We start from the raw sequence: 22,746 nt of genomic DNA on the forward strand, positions 1-22,746 counted from the left end.
AAATAGACAAGAGGTTTTAATTCTGACACTATCATTGACTAATTCTGAAACTTTGAGCAAGTTATTTAAATAGTGAGCCACAGTGGCCCTGACTGTGAAATGAACCTACTAGTATGTACTTATCCAAAGTTTTAATTAAATTAAATTAAATAATATGTCTGCCACCTGGTACAAGAAACATTTATTGTTAGTCCTTTTTATTGTTGAGTTGGTCTTAATTATGTGAGTATATACTGAAGTCACATACAGTTATGTATAATAAGTAACTATAGTCTCTTTGTAATATTAATGATAATACTAAATAAGTTTTTCATATAAAATTAGAGACTTGTACTAGATTTTAGTTTCAGGCTGATCACAAAAACGGTCTTGGGTGTGTCTGAGTGGGTGGATGGTGGATTATTTTCTCACTTATGTCTGTCTTTCCACAATCCCTTATCCAAAACCCTTGGGTCCATTTATGTTTCAGATTTCAGATTTTGGAGTGAGGGGTACTTATGAAGGTAACATACAACATATGCAATGTGCAACATTAACATTTGTAGGCGTGTTTGAGCCAGCACTGCATAGTCAAATGTATTAATTTTCTAGCAAAACATATGAGTAGTCAGAGTTAAGTGTGACAAATAAAGATTATGAATTACCTTTATGACATTTCAAATCATGTTTTACTGCTAAGTGAATAATGGAAACATTTGTTTTCAGAATTTTTTAGGTATAAGATTCTAGACCTAAATTATGCAGATAATAGATTGTGGATATATTATATTTTTGGAAATATCTACTTAACCATGATTATACTCTGACTTAGGAAATGCTCTAGACCCTGAGCCAATAGAATGATTAAAGGTTTTCCCAGCCAGATTCTTTGTTTTTATCCTATGTGTCTTTTGCAATTCTGCAAAGGTGGAAGTGATTTAAAATTTTTGTGAATATCTGCAGCACTCAGCATCTTTTTTAATACTGTCAATAAGCCTAAGATTTTTTTTTTTAGTTTAATGTATTTTAGTAGCAAACTTACAGGAGCAGCACAGAAGACAGACAACATTAAAAACATGTACCTGCATGTAGGACAACTCAGTTAGAAAAGTATAGTGAATGGATGGAATCTACTGTATGATAAAAATGCTACAAACACCATTTAGTTGCCATTAATAAGAAATTTACTGGTTTTCAAAAAATCCAAATGCTGTCATTGTCCAGAAAAATTTAACAGGTTTATTTGTTATTAAGTTGAACTGCTGAAACCTGTTCACTGAAACATTTTGACTTGCATTAATGCTTTATGTCCCCGCATTTATATTAAAAATTCACGCGCAAATTAAAATGGAAAAACTGCCAATACCCGATTTCTGTCCCCTATTTTGCCACTTGTAATCATATATTTAGGTACCTTCTGGCACCATGGGAAAAAAATATCTAACGTTCAGAACTACCAATAACAGGAAGAAGAGTTTTTGTTTTTGTTTTTAAGAATGAAATGTTTCCTATCATAGGGGATTCTTAAGCACGTTCTCCGCGTATGCAGCGTGCTAGCTGAATGTCTTTTTGCAAAATTGTTACACGTTTGGAATGGATAGCACACAGGTTGGTGTCTTCAAAAAGTCCAACCAGACAGGCCTCACTTGCTTCCTGCAAAGCACCGATAGCTCCACTCTGGAAGCGCAGATCTGTTTTGAAGTCCTGAGTAATTTCCCGCACCAGACGCTGGTAGGGAAGTTTGCGAATCAGAAGTTCAGTGGACTAATGACGTTTAATTTCACGGAGTACCACGGTACCAGGCCTGTAATGATGAAGTTTCTTCACCCCTCCAGTAGAGGGCGCACTCTTTGCATGTAGCTTTTGTAGCCAGTTGCTTCCTAGGTGCTTTATCACCAGTCGATTTGTGGGCAGTCGGCTTTGTATGAGCAATGGTATAGAGACCTCCTTACTTACACCCTCTTTTCCTTAGGCTGGAACTCGACAAGCTAGAGGCGGCCCTGACGTTGGAGAGGGGCGGTAGCGCAGCAGTGGCTGCGAACACAATTTGATTTTTTTTATCTTTTTATTTTTTGTGTGAGAGAAAAATTGAGACTTTATATGGATTAGGAAACTTACCCACACTTACACAACTGTCAAATAATGGTTGTGAATTTAGAGTTGAGGATATAATATAGATAAAAGGTCATCTTATTTCTCACTATTTCTTAGCATTTTTTTTTAACCCTTCTTGGTTCCCTTTGGTTTACATAAAAATTGTCCTCCTTTTAAGGCTTTTTGACATTTCAGAATAGGTGATTCCCTTCTAAATGTGAAATTATATGTAGTATAATATTGAAAATGCTTTCTAAAATTACAGTCCCAAAGATTCTAATATCTAATACCCTTTTCATCCCACCTTTCTCTTTGAGTATAACTGATTTATATTAAGAGACTTTATACTAAGTCACTCTGCCTGGTTTTGTCTTAATGAACATTTGATGGTGAGCTCAACCACAGCCGCCTATCTTTTTTTCCTTTCCTCTTAGTTATCCAAGTCTTTTATTCCCTTCAAAAGATTGAACCAACAAAGCTTACTTTATTGATTCAGCAAATATATTAATTTTATAATAAACCTTTTTGGATCATGAGGTATTTCTGATGTTTATATCTTACGCCTTTTTTCTCCTGCCTTCCTCCATCATGATTTCAGTTTTCCTCTTTAGGCGAAGGCATGCAATCCACAGTAGTGACTCAACATCATCTTCCTCTTCTGAAGATGAACAACACTTTGAGAGGCGTAGAAAAAGGAGCCGTAATAGAGCTATCAACAGGCAAGTGCATATTGATTACTTTTAAACTGTCAACTCTTTTTTTAAGTGGAAAGAAGGATGAATAATTTGGGAATAGATAAAGCTTGACTAAATTAAAAAATTACTCAACAGGTTAATATATAAACCAGAATACCATCTTGTGTGAAATATTTACAGTTCAGACTAATAACAAGTTATCATATATATGTTCTTGTAAAACCAAAATTGCTGCCTGGTAAACACTAACTTAAGGAAATGACTATTTTTATTTCAAATTAATTTTTTTCTGTTTATAATAATACACTCTTATTGTAGAGCTCTTAAGGAAAATTGAAAGTTAACTCATTTCATAACTCCTTATAGTATAAATTCACGTATACTGAATCTGCTGTTTTGATTTTCATGATAATTATGTAAAGCAGACAGGGCAAGGGTTAGTCCCATTTTACAGATGTGGGTGGGTAGATGAATAATGAAGTGCTTGGTATAAATCTATGAAGTTAGAACACTCCCTCACACACTCCCTCATACCATACACAAAAAATAAACTCAAAATGGCTTAAAAACTTAAATATAAGACATGACACCATAAAACTCCTAGAAGAGAACATAGGCAAAACATTCTCTGGCATAAATCGTAGCATGTTTTCTTAAGTCAGTCTCCCAAGACAAAAGAAATAAAAGGAAAAATAAACAAACGGGACCTAATCAAACTTACAAGCTTTTGCACAACAAAGGAAACCATAAAACTGAAAAGACAGCCTACAGAATGGGAGAAAATACTGGCAAATGATGTAACTGACAGAGGCTTAATTTCCAAAATAGACAAACAGCTTATACAACTCAATGTCAGAAAGCAAACAACTGAATCAAAAAATAGGTAGAAGATTTGAATAGACATTTCTCCAAAGAAGACATACAGATGACCAGCAGGCACATAAAAAGATGCTCAACATTGCTAATTATTAGAGAAATGCAAATCAAAACTAGAATTAGTTACCATCTCACACCAGTCAGAATGGCCAACATCAAAAAGCCTACAAATAATAAATGCTAAAGAGGGTGTGGAAAAAAGGGTACCCTCCTACACTGTTGGTGGGGATGTAAATTGGTGCAGCCACTTTGGAGAACAGTATGGAGGCTCCTTAGAAAGCTAAAAATAGAGCTACCATATGATCCAGCAATCCCACTTCTGGGCACGTATCTGGAAAAGACAAAATCTCTAATTTGGAAAGATACATGTACCCCAGTGTTCATAGCAGTACTATTTACAACAGCTAAGACATCGAAGCAAACCTAAGTATCCATCGACAGATGAATGGATTAAGAACATGTGATATATGTATATACACAGTGGACCATTAGCCATAAAAAAGGATGAAATAATGCCATTTGCAGCAGCACGAGTGGACCTAGAGATTATCATATTAAGTGAAAGACATATCATACTTAGTGAAAGACAAATATCACATGATATCACTTACATATGGAATCTGAAAAAATGATTTAAGTGAACTTATTTACAAAGCAGAAACATATTCACAAGACATAGAAAACAAACAAGGTTAATAAAGGGGAAAGCAAGGGGAGAGATAAATTAGGAGTCAGAGATTAATAGATACACACTACTATATATAAAACAAACAAAAACCTTCTGTAGGGCACTGGGAACTACATCTCAATATCTTGTAATAATCTATAATGGAAACAAATCTGAAAAAATATATGTGTATAAATGTATAACTGAATCACTTTGCTTTATACCTAAAACTAGCACAACATTGTAAATCAGCCATACTTCAATTTTTTAAAAAAATACAGTGCTTGGATTGTAATAATATATTCTTAGGGTAGAAAACAATGCTTGATGAAGCCATTGGAAACTAATAATTGAAGGGACATGCAAACCAATCATTCTTTGTATCCTAAGCTCTAGGCTTTTACCATGTTAGCTCTGCCCCATTCATTATGGTGGCCATTAGTCTCCTGTGGCTGTTGACACTTGAAATGTAGCTAGTATGAGTTGAGATTCACTGTCAGTTTTTGTAAAAAATACACCCTTGGATTTCAAAAACTTAGTACAAAAAAGATAATGTAAAATACCTCAATTTTTAAAACACTGATTTTGCATATTGAAATAGTATTTGGATAAATTGGGATATGTAAAATATATTAAAATTAATTTTTCTTTGTTTAGTGTGGCTAATAGAAAAATTTAAATTACATTTTGGCTTGCATTTCATTTCTATTGGACAGCAATGAGTTAGATCATTCAAAAGCTGTGTACTTAGATGACTTGGATTTTTCTTTGCCTTCATTTCATATAAATGTTCATCTAATTCTGTAGATTGTATATTATGCAGTTATTTTTCTATTAAGACTTAGTGAAGAAATACCTTTTTAAAAGCTACAATTAAAAACTTTTCTGTCTTGGATTTCGCAGTATAAATTCCTTGTGGAGTTTGAGACTAGTGAATATTGTCACTTGGGGTGAGAATGGTGCGCTTTTACTTGTGTTCAGTTGCAGCAGGCATCCTTTGCTTAGACATTCTGGAACAAGTATCTTAACCTTTAACATAGGCATTTTCATTCTTCTGTCTATAAAACAAGCAGGTTTTTGAAAGTAATTAAGAAAGTAGTGAATCATTCTTGCATGAGAGGATTGACATGGATCCAAATGCTGGTGGACTATGGATATTTTGCCAAGAGGTAGATTAGCAGAGTTGTTGCAGGTCTAAAGACATGCTGTGCTTGGGGTTGATTCCTAGATCTGCTACTTATTAGTTGTGTGACCTTGGGCATTTGAGTTAACCTTTCTGTGCCTCAATTTTCTTTTAAAATAGGGGAAATAATATCTACTTCATAAGAATATTGTGAGGATTTAATGAATTTATACATGCAAAGCACCTAAACTAAAACAGTGTTCAGCAAATGGTAAACACTCTAAGTTAGACGTGATCATTATAATATATATTGATACTGTCTGAATTCTCAACTATTTGAGTTACTTTATGGTGCTGTGGTATCTTGAAAACTGGTATTTTCATTTGATTGTATATCTTTAACAGTAAAGCTTCAAATATAAATATTCCTAATATTTAAATTCTCAACTTCTAAAGAAAATGAGGAATTTAAAATACATAATCTCATGATTGCTCCAATTGGAATTTTTTTATTCTAAAATACTTATATTCTAACATGGAATTTGGGGAAGGAAAGTGAGTTGATGAGTGTTTTTTTTTTAACCTTCTAAAATAGGTGCCTCCCACTGAATTTTCGGAAAGATGAATTAAAAGGAATTTATAAAGATCGAATAAAAATTGGAGCAAGCCTTGCTGATGTTGATCCAATGCAACTAGATTCTTCAGTGGGTACCGTCTTGGGATGTATTCTTGAACTGTAATATTGTTTTTTGTTTTAGTGAAAAATTTTAAAAGAAACCAATTTTTTAAAATCAATCTTTATCGACTTTTAAAAAAAATTATTTATTTATTTATTTTGTGTGTGTAGGGGGTGGGAGGTAATTCTTTCTTTTTTTTAATCTTCGAACTACAATTAAGATACTGTTACTCAGTTGACTGTGTGTGGCTTGGGTATATTTTGGGAATGGAGTGAGATTTTAATTTTGACTCCAAATCTAAAAATGTCAATGTTTCCCTTCCATTACCAGGTACGATTTGATAGTGTTGGTGGCTTGTCTAATCATATTGCAGCTCTAAAAGAGATGGTGGTGTTTCCATTACTTTATCCAGAAGTCTTTGAAAAATTCAAAATTCAGCCTCCTAGGTAATTTAACTATACATTTAATTTTAGCCAAAATCTGTGCTGTGCTGTGTCTAGAAAGATCATGATTCTCTGTTGAAATTTTTCAGTTCTACAGTAATTTGTTATACTTGTTATACTTGCAAGGTCCTGGATGCTTTGAATATTTTTACTTTCTTAATGTTTAATATTTTTAAAAAGGTTTCAAAATAGATTCTCCATGAAAAAAAATCATTCTCCATGGCTCTTCCTACATTTAGTAAAATTCCTCCCATACATACACCTTACTTTTTTTCTTTCCTTTTTGTAATTTAGTTTTAAGTTTGTGTCAAAGTAATATATGTTCATAATTTCAAATGTCAAATAATACTGTAAGTTTTACATAAAAAAATAGTAGTGGTCTGTTCTCTATCCTCCTCCATTTCAATTCTCATTTCCCAGAGTCAATTACTTTCAACTCCTATAGCTGCTATTTACCTGTACATGTCTCAATAATAAGTTTATACTATAATTTTTAATTTTTCTATTTTAGACATAATCTGTAGACTTAACTATGAACAGTGACTCTTTGGCTTTTTCCTCCATGTACATACATTTTTCCCCTCTTCCTCAATACTTCTAGTAGTTTATTATAAATATATAAAAATTTTGGATCAATTTTCAATGTTTGCTTTATGACTATATAAATGTTTCTTACAGTTGAGCCATGTATAATATATTATGCCTACATTTCCTCTTTTATATCCCTCCTCTCCCCACCAACTTTAATATTTGCTTGGGTTTTTTGTTTGTTTGTTTTGCTTTTTGTTTGTTTTATAATTAGTTTTATATGTACTTATCACTTCATCCACAAAGTTTTTACTAGAGCTGTAAAATTCTTGGCAGTACAGTTAAACATATCAAATAATCTACTGGCTCCTCCTTACTTCTCTAGCCACATCTTCCTGGAGCCTCCTTTCTCTTGCTTCCATCTGGACTGGTTGCTTTAGTCTTGTAGCACAGCTAAGTCTTGGGATTTCCCACTACCTTCATCATGGGATTTCCTTTGTGTTTCTCTCAGTGCTGGGTTCCCAGCTACCTAGATTCAACTAGGACATTTTTGGTTTATAGCTGTGTTTTAATAGAGTATATTGTAGGAATATCCTGAGAAAAAGGCCGCATGGGAGATTATTTTATTTATTTTGTTTTTGAGAATGTCATGTAACCAAACGCTATTGTGTCTTTTTCCCCTTCCTCCTTCATTGCACTATACCTTCCTGACCTGGAAACATGGCTCTGATTTCTAGGAAGGTTTTTTAATATTACTTCTTTTGTAGTATTTTCACTCTTCTTTTTGTCCCTCAATGCATGTCAGTTTAATATTGGACCTTCCGGATTAATCTGCCTTTCTTACCTTTTTTCTCTGATTTTGTTTGGTCTTCTTAATATGAGAGGGTTTTCTTAAGTCTCTAGTAATCTTTAGCTCTCTGTTAATATTTAAAAGTGAAGCATATTTTTTAAAGCTCACTAGTAGGGACTAACTTCTAGGCCTCACCTTAGGGTGATTGATGGGGCTGATTCTTTTACCAGAAGTTCTCAAAGTCTATATTTAAGAGTGTTTTTTCCCCAGAGATGAGTCCTCCAGTCTTCTGTATGAGCCTGGCTGCTAGCGTTTCAGCAGTGGACCTGAGCAAGGATTAGGAGTTTCCACCATTTAGTATGGAGTTTTAAACTTAATTCCTGCACCAGCTCATCTTGTCCTCTACCAGGAAGTAAACCAGCCAAGCAGGCTGCCTGCACAGGGCAGGGAGAGGGGATCAGGATGGTCTCATTGTTCTTTAATAATGTTTTACTCTGTCCTGTCTTCACCCACACCCTTCACTTCTGCCTTGAGATGAATTGCCTCTAAATTGTGAGAGAGGTTTTGCAAATTAGCTTACTTATTAGGTGCTTCTTTAGTTGAGGCTTTTAGCTTTCTCAGGTCTCTGGTGTCATCTGCATTCTAACTTGGAAAATTTTGTTGGGATATCTCAAGTATTGTCATCTTTTTGTTGTTTGCTTTATTTGCTTTGTGCACTTTAGCAGAATTAATGAGGAATGCACAGATAAAACCATGTGTTCAGTCTGTCTCATTTAACTGGAAGCCTACTCTTGAACTTTTTATATCACCGTACTTCTTTATCCTCTTCCTTTTTCTTCTAGTTTTTATACCTTATTTATCAACCCATTTTTAAACCCTAGTTCCTAATTCCCTTTTCCTTATACAGTTTTTTTTCCCTAAATCACCCTCTTTGGAAACACTGATTTAAGTAAACTTTATAAAATTAGTAGGCTTTTTCCCCTTTTCCATTATAAAAGTTACATATCATGAATCAATTATAAACATCAGTGAATTCAAAAAAATTTTTTTAATCAAAAAGACATTAACTCTCCAGTACCTCCTTTAAAAAAAAAAATAAACCTAAGTATCCTCCCCCTAAAAGATAGTAACTAAATCACTTTGCTGTACAGCTGAAACTAACATTGTAAGCCAGCTACACTTCAATAAAAAACAAAAATTTTTAAAACGTTAAAAAGACTGCTGAAAAAGATATTAATATTAAATAATAGCATTTACTGGTTACATGAAATGTTGAAAGTATCTCGTTAAAGTAATTTAGTGAATTTTAAAAGAAACAACAAACCTCCCAATTTTTCTCTTTTTTCTTTCTTACATTTCTCCTTTTGCACATTTTCCCTCAAAAAAAATTAAATGATTGTGTTAAATTGTTATTTTCCTATGGTATGTTCTCTTTCCATTTTAATGGCTGGATAATATTCCATTTCATAGATATCTCACATTTTACTTAATTGACTGCTACTGCTGGCTATTTTGTTGTCTCCTGCTTTAATTATCACAGATGTCAGTGTCATGAATATCACATCACTTCCTCTTTATGGGAGTCCTTAATTCCTCCTCTAAGATATAGTCTCATGAATAAGATTATTGGCTCAGTAAATATATTTTAAAAATCTGTTCCTGTCTTGGCTTTTGTACATTGAAATCACTATGGTTTATTTCATTTATTTGTCTGATTGTTTTCTTAACAGTTACTTCATTTTTTCTTGCTGCTTGATTATGTCTTATTATTCTTCTTTTATGGTTTAATTTTGGCTTTGAACAGATTTTATTCACCACTTGTGTTTTTGGGTTTTTTTTGGCTGTTCATATTTTGTCATTTCTGTTTTTCTGGTATCTTAAATGTTTCTTTTCAAGAGCAGTTATTTGATGATTATTTCTGCTAAGATTATGAGTATAACCTATTTTCTCAGAATTCTATCCTGAGACAGTGAATAACTGCAAATATATGGAAAAGCTGTACATTATTCCATGACAGTGTAGTGATTTCACCAAAAATTATTTTAAATTTTTACATTGTCCTTATCCCTGTCACCCAACTACCATTTTGAGTTCTCTCTTCTTTTCATCTTACATTCTCTCCTGTTCATTCCTAGCATATTTTCTTGCAAGACTTTTGGTATTGTGTTACTGACGCTAGGACCAAAGATTATAGATAAAATTAGCTATTCTTTTCCCTGATACGTTATAAGAATAAACTGTCAAAGTTTTTTTAATCATGACTTTTATGCAAGATAAGGGAATATGATGAGCATGATGAATGAATAAAAGAAAATGTGTTTCAAATAAAGGGTTTTATTTAGTTTTAATATTAATTTTGTCATATCAGTGTTAATTCCCAGCGTTTAAGTGGTGCTTTGTGGATTGAAATGATATTTCAGTTGTTTTACTTACTTTCACTAATTGAGTGCGTTCATGATATTGGTTTCTACTTTTGTTTAAATAGTCTACTTTTTAAAGTAGTACTAAAATAATACTTATTCTTTTACAGAGGTTGTTTGTTTTATGGTCCACCTGGAACTGGAAAAACTCTAGTTGCTAGAGCACTTGCCAATGAGTGCAGTCAAGGGGATAAAAGAGTAGCATTTTTCATGAGGAAAGGTGCTGATTGTCTGAGTAAATGGGTAGGAGAATCTGAACGACAGCTGCGATTGCTATTTGATCAGGTACGATATGAAAATTTACCTATATAGAGTAGAATTAGTGTAGATGTAAGAGTGTGAGAATTAGATAAAAATTGCATTTAATCACCTTTCACAGGCATAAACTCAGAAGAATTAGACCAAATATATAATCTTTCTAGATTATTTCCCTTCATATGCCATGATAATACCCACTTATGATGAACAGTTTTATAGTAAGAGAAAGAAATAATTGAATCTAAGTTCTTCGGCATCTTAGGTCTCATGTCAAGAGAGAGAGAGTGGTAGCCTAATATTTAAAGAAACAGAATAGTGAGTTATGTTTCAGTATGTGAGCTGAAGATGAGCTCTGCCCTGGAGCGGCATTCAGTTTCATATCCCAGATTGTATTGACAGCACATTGTGAGATAATACATTCTGATCTACTGAGGCATATTGCTGCAAATGCTTTTATGTCTCTGTAGAACTCAGTGAGTTTTTTTTATTTTAACTTTACTGAAATAGATTTTTTTTTTAAACTACGGCATCTTGTTAAATGTTTTCCCATCCTGACATAGACGAAGGCTATGTCACTGTCTTCTATTCTTTGTCTTGTTTTGACAGTTGGTCTTATATATTTCTTATTTCCCAATAATTACAGCTATATGAAATCTAAGGTATATAATCAGTGGAGTGTGTATTTTGAATATTTCTGGTTGAAGATGCAAATAAATTTAAACTGTATGCTGTTACAATTTAGTCTGAATCCTTAGAACGTAGTTCCTAAATTTACATTTAGATTTAAAAAGTATAAATTTCTATAAGCAAGTTGGAATGAAAATGGATTAAAATGGTTTATATTCAGTCTGCATAGTTGAAGTTTTTCATAGTAACATTCAGTCACTGGACTTGCTTTTCTAGGCCTATCAGATGCGCCCATCAATTATTTTTTTTGATGAAATCGATGGTCTGGCTCCAGTACGCTCAAGCAGGCAAGATCAAATTCACAGGTAAAACTTACTTAATGGAACTTCTGCTTTTCTTCCTATATTCTGAGCCATATTGATACTGCATGAGAGATAGAATGTTAAGTGGTGAAAAAACTTTACAAACCTGTTGTTTGGTAATAGAAACCAGTGTATAGTACAAAAGGAAAAAGTGAACATGTTCTGGATGGCAGAGTGTTCTCAAGCACAGTATTGGTTACAGATTTAACTTGTGATATAAACTTAAATACCCACTGGTCAGCGAGGTAAGGCAAATAAGTGAGACACGCCAGTGATAAGAGTAGGGCTGGGAAGTGTGGCTAAGTGTCTAATCATAAGAGCATAGCCCTTTTTTTTTTTTTTAAGCTGTAGCCTGTTATTGAAGCGCAAAAGCTGACTCATACTTGGAAAATAAAATTTCTGTTTCTTTTATATTCAAATTTTTGTGTTAAAAATGTTTTAAACGTTGCCAACTAATTCAAATGCTTTTAAGATGCTGCCTAGGCCAAACAAAACGTGTCTTAGGGTTTGACTACTAGTTTAAGTTTCTAATACTAGCCCAGTTTCCTCATTTTCAGAATGGAAAAGTTGCATCTCCTCTGTGATAACTGTTTACCCAAAGGAGCACTTTTTATTAGTGCCACTACCTCGGCTTGAATCTAAATTACTTTTAACCCTAGTTCATCTTCAGTTTTCAGAGCTTCTTTTCAGATGGTCTCATGAATTATCTGTAATTACTTACTTAATTTGGGATACCTGAAAGCAAATGTTTGCATGTATTCATTATGCCAGTATTGTTTTTTATTGCAGGTAACATGAAAGAGGAACAAGATATAGTATGAGTGATAGATAGGCTTTGATTTTTCTAACACCTATTTACTATATTTTGATACCCTTTTTGACTTGATGCTATCAAATTTCATTTGTTGCCCTGAGGACATTCAAATGTTAACTACTGTTATGGTTAAAATAGTTGTGTCTGCACTTACCCTACCAGTAATCATACATACTTTTTATATAGTACATATTTTATCATCAGCCATACTATATTCATTGTGTTATTAGAAAAATATTTAACAATACTACTATCACTTGGCAATCAAGTTATTGAATACTTACTGTATTTTGGAACAGTTCTAAAAAGGATTGGTGAAATTTTAGTAACAAAAATTATAGGATAATTTTAGCAAGCACATGCTATATATATATTTATGAGAAACATAGTGTACAAGTCTTGTTTTTTAGAAGTTAGCACATTGAACATGATTAAGCTGTATTTATTTTTATTGAAGTGTAGTTGATATACAATGTTAGTTTCAGGTGTACATAAGCTGTATTCTTTATCTTATTGTTAGTAATAATAATGTAGGATAATGTAAATAAGTGATTATGTTAATGCATTAGAAAATAAAATTTTTAACTGAAGAGAAAGAGGATACAAATATAAAATAAGTTAAAACTGTCAAATCTTTACTCTGAATTGGAAATAACAGTATGAACTCATGATGAATTTTATTTTAAAATAAAAAGTAATCCCTGTCTTTGGGCACTAAAGAGGCCTAGGACCCATCACAGTCCAGTGGTAATTCATACAGCACTCAGAATGTGATCTCTAAAGACTAGGATTCTTCAGGAGAGATGCTGGATATCAGAATTTAGGCAGAAAATAGCAAGACAACCCTGGAATATCTTGTAATTCCTAGAAGTGAATGACTGATGGCCTCATATCAGAATGACAGCCAATTTTGAAGGGGTTTACATTGGCTGAAGATGGGACAATCTGAACATCAAAAGTAATAATGACCCAACAGATTAAAGTGCATCAAATATGGAAAAATCATCAGTTTTTAATTGTCTCTTTAAATAACTTAATCAGTCACTTCAGAGGTTGCAGAGACAGTGACTCATTACTCTGAAAATTGATAGAGAATGAATCAAGCATTTTTTTTCCTTTCCTGTACCCATGATTCAGAGTAATTTAATAATATTGATGAAATAGCATTGTTCTCTATAGAAAAGTCACAGTAAATACAAAGGAGATTATTGAATTATAAAAATAACCCTCTTGCAACCCCTTATAAAATAGTGTATTGAGACCTTTGATTTTTAATTGGGAGTGATTTTGCCCCCCAGGGGACACATGTCTCGGTCTGTTTTTGATTGTCACCACTGGAAGGGGATGCTCTACTGGCATCTCGTGGGTGACGACCCTGGACGCTGTTAAATATTCTGTAACGCACAGAACAGCTCTCCACAACAAAGAATTATCTGGCTCAATATGTCAGTTGTGCCAAGACTGAGAAACCCTGATCTAAGCGATAATTGTTAGTGGCTGCTAAAAACAGTAAGAAAGGTGGAAAAGTTGATGGTAAGGTTTATAATCTGTGGATTAAGCTGATAGCATCTCAGCTAAACCCAATCCACTGATCTTAAATGAAAAATTGGTATTATGTGCCTCCTGAGGTATACAATAGGAAGTACATGGTATCTTCCTGTGAAGTATGCTTTCCCAATTAGTTTAATCTGCATCTATTAATAGGAAAGCTAGAGGGCAAGTTAAATGGCCCTATCAGGAAGCATTGAGCCTAATGCAGAATGTGGGAAGGAAATTCTACAAGACAAATGAACCAGTTTCTTCAACAAATAATTGGTATGGGAGGAAGGAAAAAAAAAAGTGAAGGAAGTACAATGGGAACTGTTATGGATTTGAGGGATGTTTGACCAAGTGCAGTGTGTGTATCTTGGCTTGAACAAATCAAATGTAAAACGATACTATGAGACAGGGACATCAGACATAGGGTAGTATCAAGGAATTCTTGTCGTTTATGTTGGTGTCGTAGTATTGTGGAAATTTTTAAAGTCCTTATCTCAAATACATACATGAAGTACTTAACATGAAATATTTATGGATTGAATGATATATCTGAGATTTTTTGTTTGGTTGATTGGGGAGGGGTTAATTCACTTAAAGCTATTAAGTGAATATGTACCTGACAGGGGAGATACTATGATCACGAAGGTGGTATTCCTAGGGTGAGGCTTATCCATTGCACTCCAAATGTGCTGACCCCTGCACTTTCCCCTGAAAAAAAATTGAAAAATAAAGCTACTGAGTGAAGACATAAAAAAGGAATACTGATAATTGTTGAAATGGGGTGATGAAGATGTGGAGATTGTTTTACTATTCTCTCTCCAAAATAAAACATAATTAAAATTCTATATCTCTATGCTTATGTATATTCTGTTTTATTTTGGGGGTTTTTGATAATGTGTACATGGTGAAACATGTTATGATTTTTAGGTAATGTTTGTCTGCTTGATACATATTATTAGTACTTTTTTATGTTGTTTCCTTGTTTGAGAACTTATTAAAGTTCCTATGTGAAATTATACACCCATTTGTGGCTTTCTTAAGACTATGTTTTCCATTGATTTTAATGTCTACGTGCCATTTAGTATGTTATTTTAGATTTTTTTTAATCCATTGAAAGCAGTGGGATGCTTTGAGAAAATTCATTCACATGTGTAGTGCATTAAATCTTATCTTAGGAAAAAAAGAAATGATGTATTCCCCCTCCATACAATTAATCTCTTCTCTCTTATTTTTAAATTTAGTTCTATTGTTTCTACCCTGCTAGCTCTTATGGATGGATTGGACAGCAGAGGAGAAATTGTGGTCATTGGTGCTACCAACAGACTGGATTCTATTGATCCTGCTTTACGAAGGCCTGGTCGCTTTGACAGAGAATTCCTTTTTAGCCTACCTGATAAAGAGGTAAGAACTTAACATCACTCAAGTTGGTCACTTTCATCATGAACAAATCTTGGTATAGTGAAAATTTGAAGATTGAGTTTTGTATGTTCTAAAGCAATGTTGTATGATTAACATTTAAATATATGTATATATTTTTAAGGGGTCATTTAAAAAAAAGAACTCATAATTCTTTATTCTTTTATAAAAATAAAATAGTGTGTCCCTAAAAAGACTCTTAAAATTCTTTGAATTGAGCACACCCTTTGCATGTTAATCATACAACTTTATTTTGATTCAGAACATGTGACCTAAAGAACAGTCAGTCCTTAGCCAATTCATTAGCCTTGGCTTTTTCATGGATACAGCTGTTTCCTACCCAGTTTATTTTATTTTATTTTATTTTATTTTATTTTATTTTATTTTATTTATTTTATTTTATTTTATTTTATTGAGTAAAAGTAGATTTATTCAGAGACTACATACTCCATACACAGAGCGTAGGCTGTCTCAGAAGGCAACGGAGCCAGAGGCCTAACCAGTTATTTTAAAGCTGCTTAATCTTTTGAGAACAAAGTAAGAAAATATGGGTAGAAAAAATAATAAAAATTTTTTAACGTTAAAAGTAAAAAAGATGGGAGGGTATAGCTCAGTGGCAGAGCACATGATTAACATGCACAAGGTCCTGGGTTCAATCCCCAGTACTACCATTAAAAAAGGAAAAACAAAATATGGGTAGATTTGTCAGTAGTCTTAAAAACAGTTCTTAGTATGTACCAGAATAAGCAATAGTCCAGTAGTTACTTAATTTCTCTCATTCACATTTATGATGAATAGAACTTGAGCACTATAAATGCAGATCTGTTTAATATAAATTCTTTAAGCTCTTACAAATTCATCTTTTATTTTTACTGTTTCATATTTCTGCTTATATTAGGTATTGATATCTTTAAAATTTTAGATAATCAAATTATTTTAAATAGAAATTATTCTCATCTGAATAGCATTTTATTATTATAGAAAAATTAAATTTTTTTTATTTGTAGGCTCGAAAAGAAATTCTAAAGATTCACACAAAGGATTGGAATCCTAAACCACTGGACATATTTCTAGAAGAACTAGCAGAAAACTGTGTTGGTAAACATTGCCTTAAGCATTAAAGAAATTTTATATGCATTTCAAAGATGGAACAAATTGTAGTTTTGCCAAGGTTATGTTTAAAGAAATACAGGGTTATATTTCTCATCTATTACTTGTGGCATGTTTTCTTCTTACAAAGTCTTAAATATTAAATAGAGATAATTGGCATTTTGGCTGTCAGAGAATTTGAGAACAAAGTTAGACAATAATAGTAATAATAGCTATCTTTTTTTTTTTTTTTTTTTTTTTTTTTTTTGCTAACTTTATATTTTCCTAGTATCCTTTTAAGCAGTCTACATATACTATTTCAGGTAATCCACATCGTGTCCTGTGAAGTAGGTTGTGTTGTCTCCACTTTAAACATGTAGAAATGGCTGAGAGAACATAAATGACTTTGAAAGATCGTACATCTAGTAGATGACATCTGGAATTTGAACCTAGCCTGTCTGATTTCAAAACTCCTGCTCTTGACTCCTGTGCTATACCTACTGCTTGCATATTTCACTCACAAAAGTTGATTGATTTGTTAAGTATTATTACTGCCATATATACCCCAGTTCACTTGGGGAATAAGAGATATTTTAGCCTTATTACTCCTAAATATTTTTCTACTAAATTGCTAGGCTGATGTTTAATTAGCATGGTCATGCTAATAGGGTGGTAATTTACTTAAAATTTTTTTTGGTTGCCTTGGATAGGATACTGTGGTGCAGATATTAAGTCAGTATGCTCTGAGGCTGCTTTATGTGCTCTGCGTCGCCGCTACCCGCAGATCTATACCACTAGTGAGAAGCTACAGTTGGATCTCTCTTCAATTAATATCTCAGCTAAGGATTTTGAGGTAGCTATGCAAAAGATGATACCAGCCTCCCAGAGAGCTGTGACATCACCTGGGCAGGCACTGTCCACCATTGTGAAACCACTCCTGCAAAGCACCGTTCACAAGATCTTAGAAGCCCTGCAGAGAGTATTTCCACACGCAGAAATCAGAACAAATAAGGCGTTAGATTCAGGTATGAAATTTGATTGACCATTTAGTTTTCATAATCAGTAAAGCTAAATGTTTTGTACATCCCAGAAATGTGTCTTTTTATAAAAGAGCCTCTTGAGAGGAATTTGGTCATGCTTTGCCCAGATGTTTGAAGATTTACTTCGCAGATTGCCCTAGACTTAATGTACAGTAAGTTTGGAATGTATTTTTAAATTTATTTGCTATTCATATCTGCACAAATACGTATCTATACAAATATTTTTGATTCTTAAGAAGATTTCATTGAAGTTCCATTGGTTTGCTAATTGAAGCATTACATAAAAATTTGCTTTGTAATCCAGAAAAGTTACTAAATATGCACACTTTTTGTTTGTCTTATAGATATTTCTTGTCCTCTGTTAGAAAGTGACTTGGCTTACAGTGATGATGATGTTCCATCAGTATATGGAAATGGACTTTCTCAAAAATCCTTCAATAAGCTAAAAGAAAATTTTAATTTTCTTCATTTGAATAGGTATATTTCTCTTGAAAATTTATATGTACACACACACTTTTTTTCCCTGGTATGTAAATTCCCTTAAACTAAATGAAATGGTGTTTAAAAAGATAAAAGATGCCAACTAACCTCCTTTTTTAAAGTTAAAATAGAAAAATTTTTGTTGTTACATTTGTCATGATTGTAGGAACTACAACGTATAAAGTATTCTAAAAATCCATAGAGGTTGATTGTTTCTAAAAACCATGAGAACCATGATGTTATGATTGGCCAGCCATGTAGTCAAAATTTTTGACTTACGCAATTTTGTAATTGGTAATTTGGGAGGAAAATTTAAACTTTTTTCCCTAAAATATAGGTTATTACTCATTTCTTTCAGAAATGCTTGTTATCAACCTATGTCCTTTCGACCGAGGATATTGATAGTGGGAGAACCAGGATTTGGGCAAGGTTCTCATCTGGCACCAGCTGTCATCCATGCTTTGGAAAAATTTGCAGTGTACACATTAGACATTCCTGTTCTTTTTGGAGTCAGTGCTACATCTCCTGAAGAAACATGTGCCCAGGTAATTTATTTGTGCCTAGACAAATAAGCTTTAAGACAAAGCAGTCTTCCAAAGATAAAATCTGAAATTGCCTCATTGTTTTTGTGCAGTGTTTTTATGCCTTTCTGATTTCTAACTTCAGGTTTACGGAATAGAACTAGGCATAATTGCTTGCTTATTAAAGAGTATGGGTTTAAATCCCATTTCTACTACTTAATATCTATGTGTCCTTAGGAGGGTTATTAGATCTCTGCCTCATTTCACCTGTTTACATAGTGGAGATAATAATAGTACTTACCTTGTATGGCTGTTGTGAGAATTAAATGAGTGAAATATTTAAAACAGTGCTACTATGTAGAAAGTACTCGGATATTCTGCTGCTTCTGTTTTTGCTATATTGAAATTTAAATGTTTTAAATATAAAAGTGTTTTATATTTATATTTTTATATTTAATCTTGGTTACCATAACAGAAAAGTCTTCTAGATTTCTTGAGCAGTTTTCTGACTACTTGAAGCAATTACGTTTTCCTAAAAATGAGATTTTATAAAACATTTAAAAACAAGATTGTGGGATTAGGGGAAGCATTTTAAAAACTTGAAGGTTTTATGAGAAGTTAAACATTGTTCCAGATTAATAAAGCACTTTGCTAATGTGCTGACTCTAACTGAATGTAATTTTTTTCTCTCTCTACTAGATGATTCGTGAAGCTAAGAGAACAGCACCAAGTATAGTCTATGTTCCTCATATTCACTTATGGTGGGACATAGTTGGACCAACACTCAAAGCCACATTTACCACATTATTACAGAATATTCCCTCATTTGCTCCAGTTTTATTACTTGCAACTTCTGACAAACCTCATTCCGCTCTGCCAGAAGAGGTAAGTTGTTGGGGGAATCATTATACTTTAAAAAGAGATATTTATACCAAAGTAGTAAGAATTTATTGTAAAAATTCCAGGTGTTACAGAGGTGAATAAAATGATAAGGAAGTTTTCTTATTATAAGGTACTATCGTTAACTATTTGATACATGTGCTTGTTGGGCAGGATGGTGTGTGTATATGTGTATGAGTATAGTAAAGCCACATTATAAATTTTTTTCTCTAAATGGAATTATATGATGCATACTATTCTATAACTTGCTTTATATATCTTACATATTTTTAAATACATAAATCTTAAAATTCCTTTTAAGAGCAGCATGGCTTTTTGCGTTGTCCTGATGTACTATAATTATTTACCCAAATCCTTATTAATACATATTTCCAGTTGTTTTCCAGTTTTTCTGTTGAACTGCTGCAGTGAACATTCTTGGGTTTTAAGTTGTGTGAGCATCACTATCTGGATTTTTCTAACATTAACTTCAATTCCTAAAAGTGGAATAACTATCTTAGTCAAAGAGTATGCACATTTGACACTTTTGATAGTGGCTAATTTACTGTCTTTCAAATTTGTGCCAATTTAGACAACTACCAGTGACAAACAAAAGTTCATGCTGTTTTTGCGTTGAATACTCTTCTAGCTATTTGCCTGGTGTAATCCTTTATTTTTCTCAAGTGTCTGCCTAGATATCACCTCAGAGAGGTTTTCCCTGATCAGTTTCTCAGTGATAGCAATATAGCTCCTCTGCCCATCACTCTCTTCCCTTACTCTGCTTTGTTTTTTATCGCTGTCTGACATTAAATATTAATTTATTTGACTCTGTCTCTCGTAGCAGAATATAAAGTACAAGAAGTCAGGGACTTTTTTTCCACTTCTGTATCCCCAGAGTACATTAATAAGCATATTGTAGGCTTCTGTGTGTGTATGTGTGTGTTTTAATGAATGAATGAAGTTTTTCCATAGGTTTGACAGAATTGGTATATAGCTTTTAGAACATCAGTAGGAAGATAAATTCCAACACTTTATCAAAGAAACATTTATTATGTGGGTGTTCTGTGCCAGGCATGGTTCTAGATGCTAGAAATGTAGCATCAAACAATACAAATAAAAATTTGTATCCTCCTAGGGCTTACATTCTAGTTGAGGGAGAGACAAACAAAAATAAGTAGACTATATAATACTAACCTATTGCTATAGAGGAAAATTTAGCCAAGCAGGGCCAAAAGAGTGTTCTAGGGTCATAGTGTTAAATCTGCTAGGTTAGTCTCACTAAGAAGATGACATTTGAGCAAAGACCCAGAAAAGGTAAGGTAGTGACCCATTTGCGTATCTGAGGGACAAAGGTTCCTGGCAGAGGAAAGCAAGTGCTAAAGCTTTGAAGCAAAAGTGTGTTGGGAAAATATCAAATAGAGCCGAGTGAGTGTATGGCAGAGTAGAAGGAAATGAAGTCAAGGAATTTTCAAAGGACCAAATTAAGTCCCTGATGGCAGTTTTAGTAGTTGTGAATTATTCAGCTAAAAATTAAATAAACTGGGAAATGAACATTAAGTTAATTACAGATTCTCGGGGTGGGAAGAGTCCTTAATGGTTTCTAGTTTAGTTTATCATCTAGTTTTTGACTCTCCTTTATAGTCTTTCTTTTGTAGAGAACACTTTTTTCACTGTTCATTTTGTTAGCTCTGACTCTTGAAAAATCAGCTTATTTTGAGAGGCATCCATCTTTTAATCTCCATTTTTTTCCCCCAGGTGTTACAGAGAACCTGTCTAATCTGTCTTCATCTTGATAACTCTTTGTATACTTGAATATGTTTTTGTGTTCATTTCTGTCTCCCCACTCTGATCCAGGTTTCTTTACACCAAATATTTCTTCTTGTATGATATGGTGTATTCCTTAGGGTTATTAAATACAATAGAAATTTATTCTTTGCTCTTAACAATACCAGGCAGATGACTAGATTGGCAGGTCTACCCTCCCCTATGTAGTCATTCCAGAAACTTGGGCTGAGAGAGCTTTCTCATTTTTATTGCATGGCTTTTCAGTTTACGTTTATTCCACCCAGCTGAAAGGGTTGGCCTATTCTTGTGCATGATCTGAGTGTGACACATATCATTTCCTTTCACATTCCATTGGCTAAAACTCACAGCAGTACCTAACTGCAAGGGAGACTAGGAAACATGATATAGTAGTTTGCCCCCAAAAAAGAAAACATGGACTGTGATGGGAGCAGGCTCTGCTACACATCACACGTATTTTTAGTTTTCAAAATTCTAGTCACTCTCCTAAATGTCTTTGTCTTTATATTCGTTCTGAAAGGCAGTACCCAGAATAAATTAAGTACTCTAACAGTGTTCTGATTAACAGAGTAATGAAGAATTGCTATTTGGTAGCCACATTATACCATTGGTTTATTGTCCTCACTGTCAATTAAAACTTTGTTAATTATTTTGAAGTTTGAAACAAAGATAAACTTATATTCTTGGTAATAAGTAAGGCAAATGAGCTGAACTTTATATGGATATAGGGAGGTTAATAAACTGTAATCAGTTTAATCTGGGGTAGCTTTATCAAGAATGTGGGAATTCTGCCCTTAAAGATCTTTTTTTTAAGATAGCTTCTTTGTTTTCTTACGGTAATATTGCCTAAGTATGTAATCATATAATTGTAACCTGGCTAAAGTATCTCAGTATCACTCTGTAGAGTAGAGTGGAATGGGCATTGGACCAGAAATTGGTTGTTTTATAAAATGAATAATCTATATGGATGCAAATAAGCAAGTCCACCTTGAGCCTCATCTAGTCTATACAATCCTTAGAGATTCTGTGATACTGTCTATACAGCATTGGACTATAATACATGAGAAGTGCTGCATATACCGTTACTAGGTACATGAAAGTTTTTCCATGTCAAAACTGCGGTCAGAGTGCCTGTGTGCATGAGCACCAGTGGGCCCTAGCAACCAGCAGTACGGAAAAATGAGAAAGTCATCAGTGAATTAGAAACTTTGATGAATCCATGAAAGACAAAGCAGTGGGAATTAGATTAGATTGGTGTAGGTAACTGCATTTCAAAGCATGTGCATAAAAGGACTGCTTTGAAAGTTGAGAGTGGTTTCTAACTGCGTCAGTGCTAGGTGGGAATTGAAACAGACCTTGGACAACTTTGGGGTAGTTGGCTTTCTGTACTACAGGCCATGCCAGGCAGCAGTGAGCAGAGTTTGTCCTCAGCTAGAGCAGTAAAGGTGGGCCCAACGTCTAGTGTGGTAGAGTGGTGACTTTATCTGTAGGTAGTGATATGAGGAATGGGAAGACCCTTTGCCCAGAAGGCAAATTACAGGCACATTCTGTTCCCAGTGTAGGCTAGCTTCTTCCATAATCACTGAAAGTAGAAGCTAGAATAAGCAGAAAAAGCCTCGGACTATC

At 33.5% G+C, this 22,746-nt stretch overlaps 1 protein-coding gene and 1 pseudogene across 3 annotated transcripts in view; one reads left to right on the forward strand and one right to left on the reverse strand.

Annotated features, from left to right (window-relative positions):
- The window catches only part of ATAD2 (ATPase family AAA domain containing 2), a 58,344-nt gene that overhangs the window by 21,736 nt on the left and 13,862 nt on the right, over window positions 1-22,746 (forward strand). For all 3 annotated transcript variants that reach the window (XM_031439581.2, XM_064476867.1, XM_064476866.1), the window contains exons 9-19: window positions 2,685-2,792; window positions 6,030-6,138; window positions 6,442-6,557; window positions 10,403-10,577; window positions 11,454-11,542; window positions 15,134-15,293; window positions 16,316-16,406; window positions 17,108-17,422; window positions 17,782-17,914; window positions 18,276-18,462; window positions 19,138-19,323. In XM_031439581.2, the coding sequence (XP_031295441.1) occupies window positions 2,685-2,792; window positions 6,030-6,138; window positions 6,442-6,557; window positions 10,403-10,577; window positions 11,454-11,542; window positions 15,134-15,293; window positions 16,316-16,406; window positions 17,108-17,422; window positions 17,782-17,914; window positions 18,276-18,462; window positions 19,138-19,323 (1,669 nt within the window). The remainder of the gene's footprint in view (window positions 1-2,684; window positions 2,793-6,029; window positions 6,139-6,441; window positions 6,558-10,402; window positions 10,578-11,453; window positions 11,543-15,133; window positions 15,294-16,315; window positions 16,407-17,107; window positions 17,423-17,781; window positions 17,915-18,275; window positions 18,463-19,137; window positions 19,324-22,746) is intronic.
- On the reverse strand, window positions 1,504-2,660 carry LOC116148873 (histone H3.3C-like; annotated as a pseudogene).

This window comes from Camelus dromedarius, chromosome 20 (assembly GCF_036321535.1).
Source record: "Camelus dromedarius isolate mCamDro1 chromosome 20, mCamDro1.pat, whole genome shotgun sequence".
NCBI classification, from domain to species: domain Eukaryota; kingdom Metazoa; phylum Chordata; class Mammalia; order Artiodactyla; family Camelidae; genus Camelus; species Camelus dromedarius.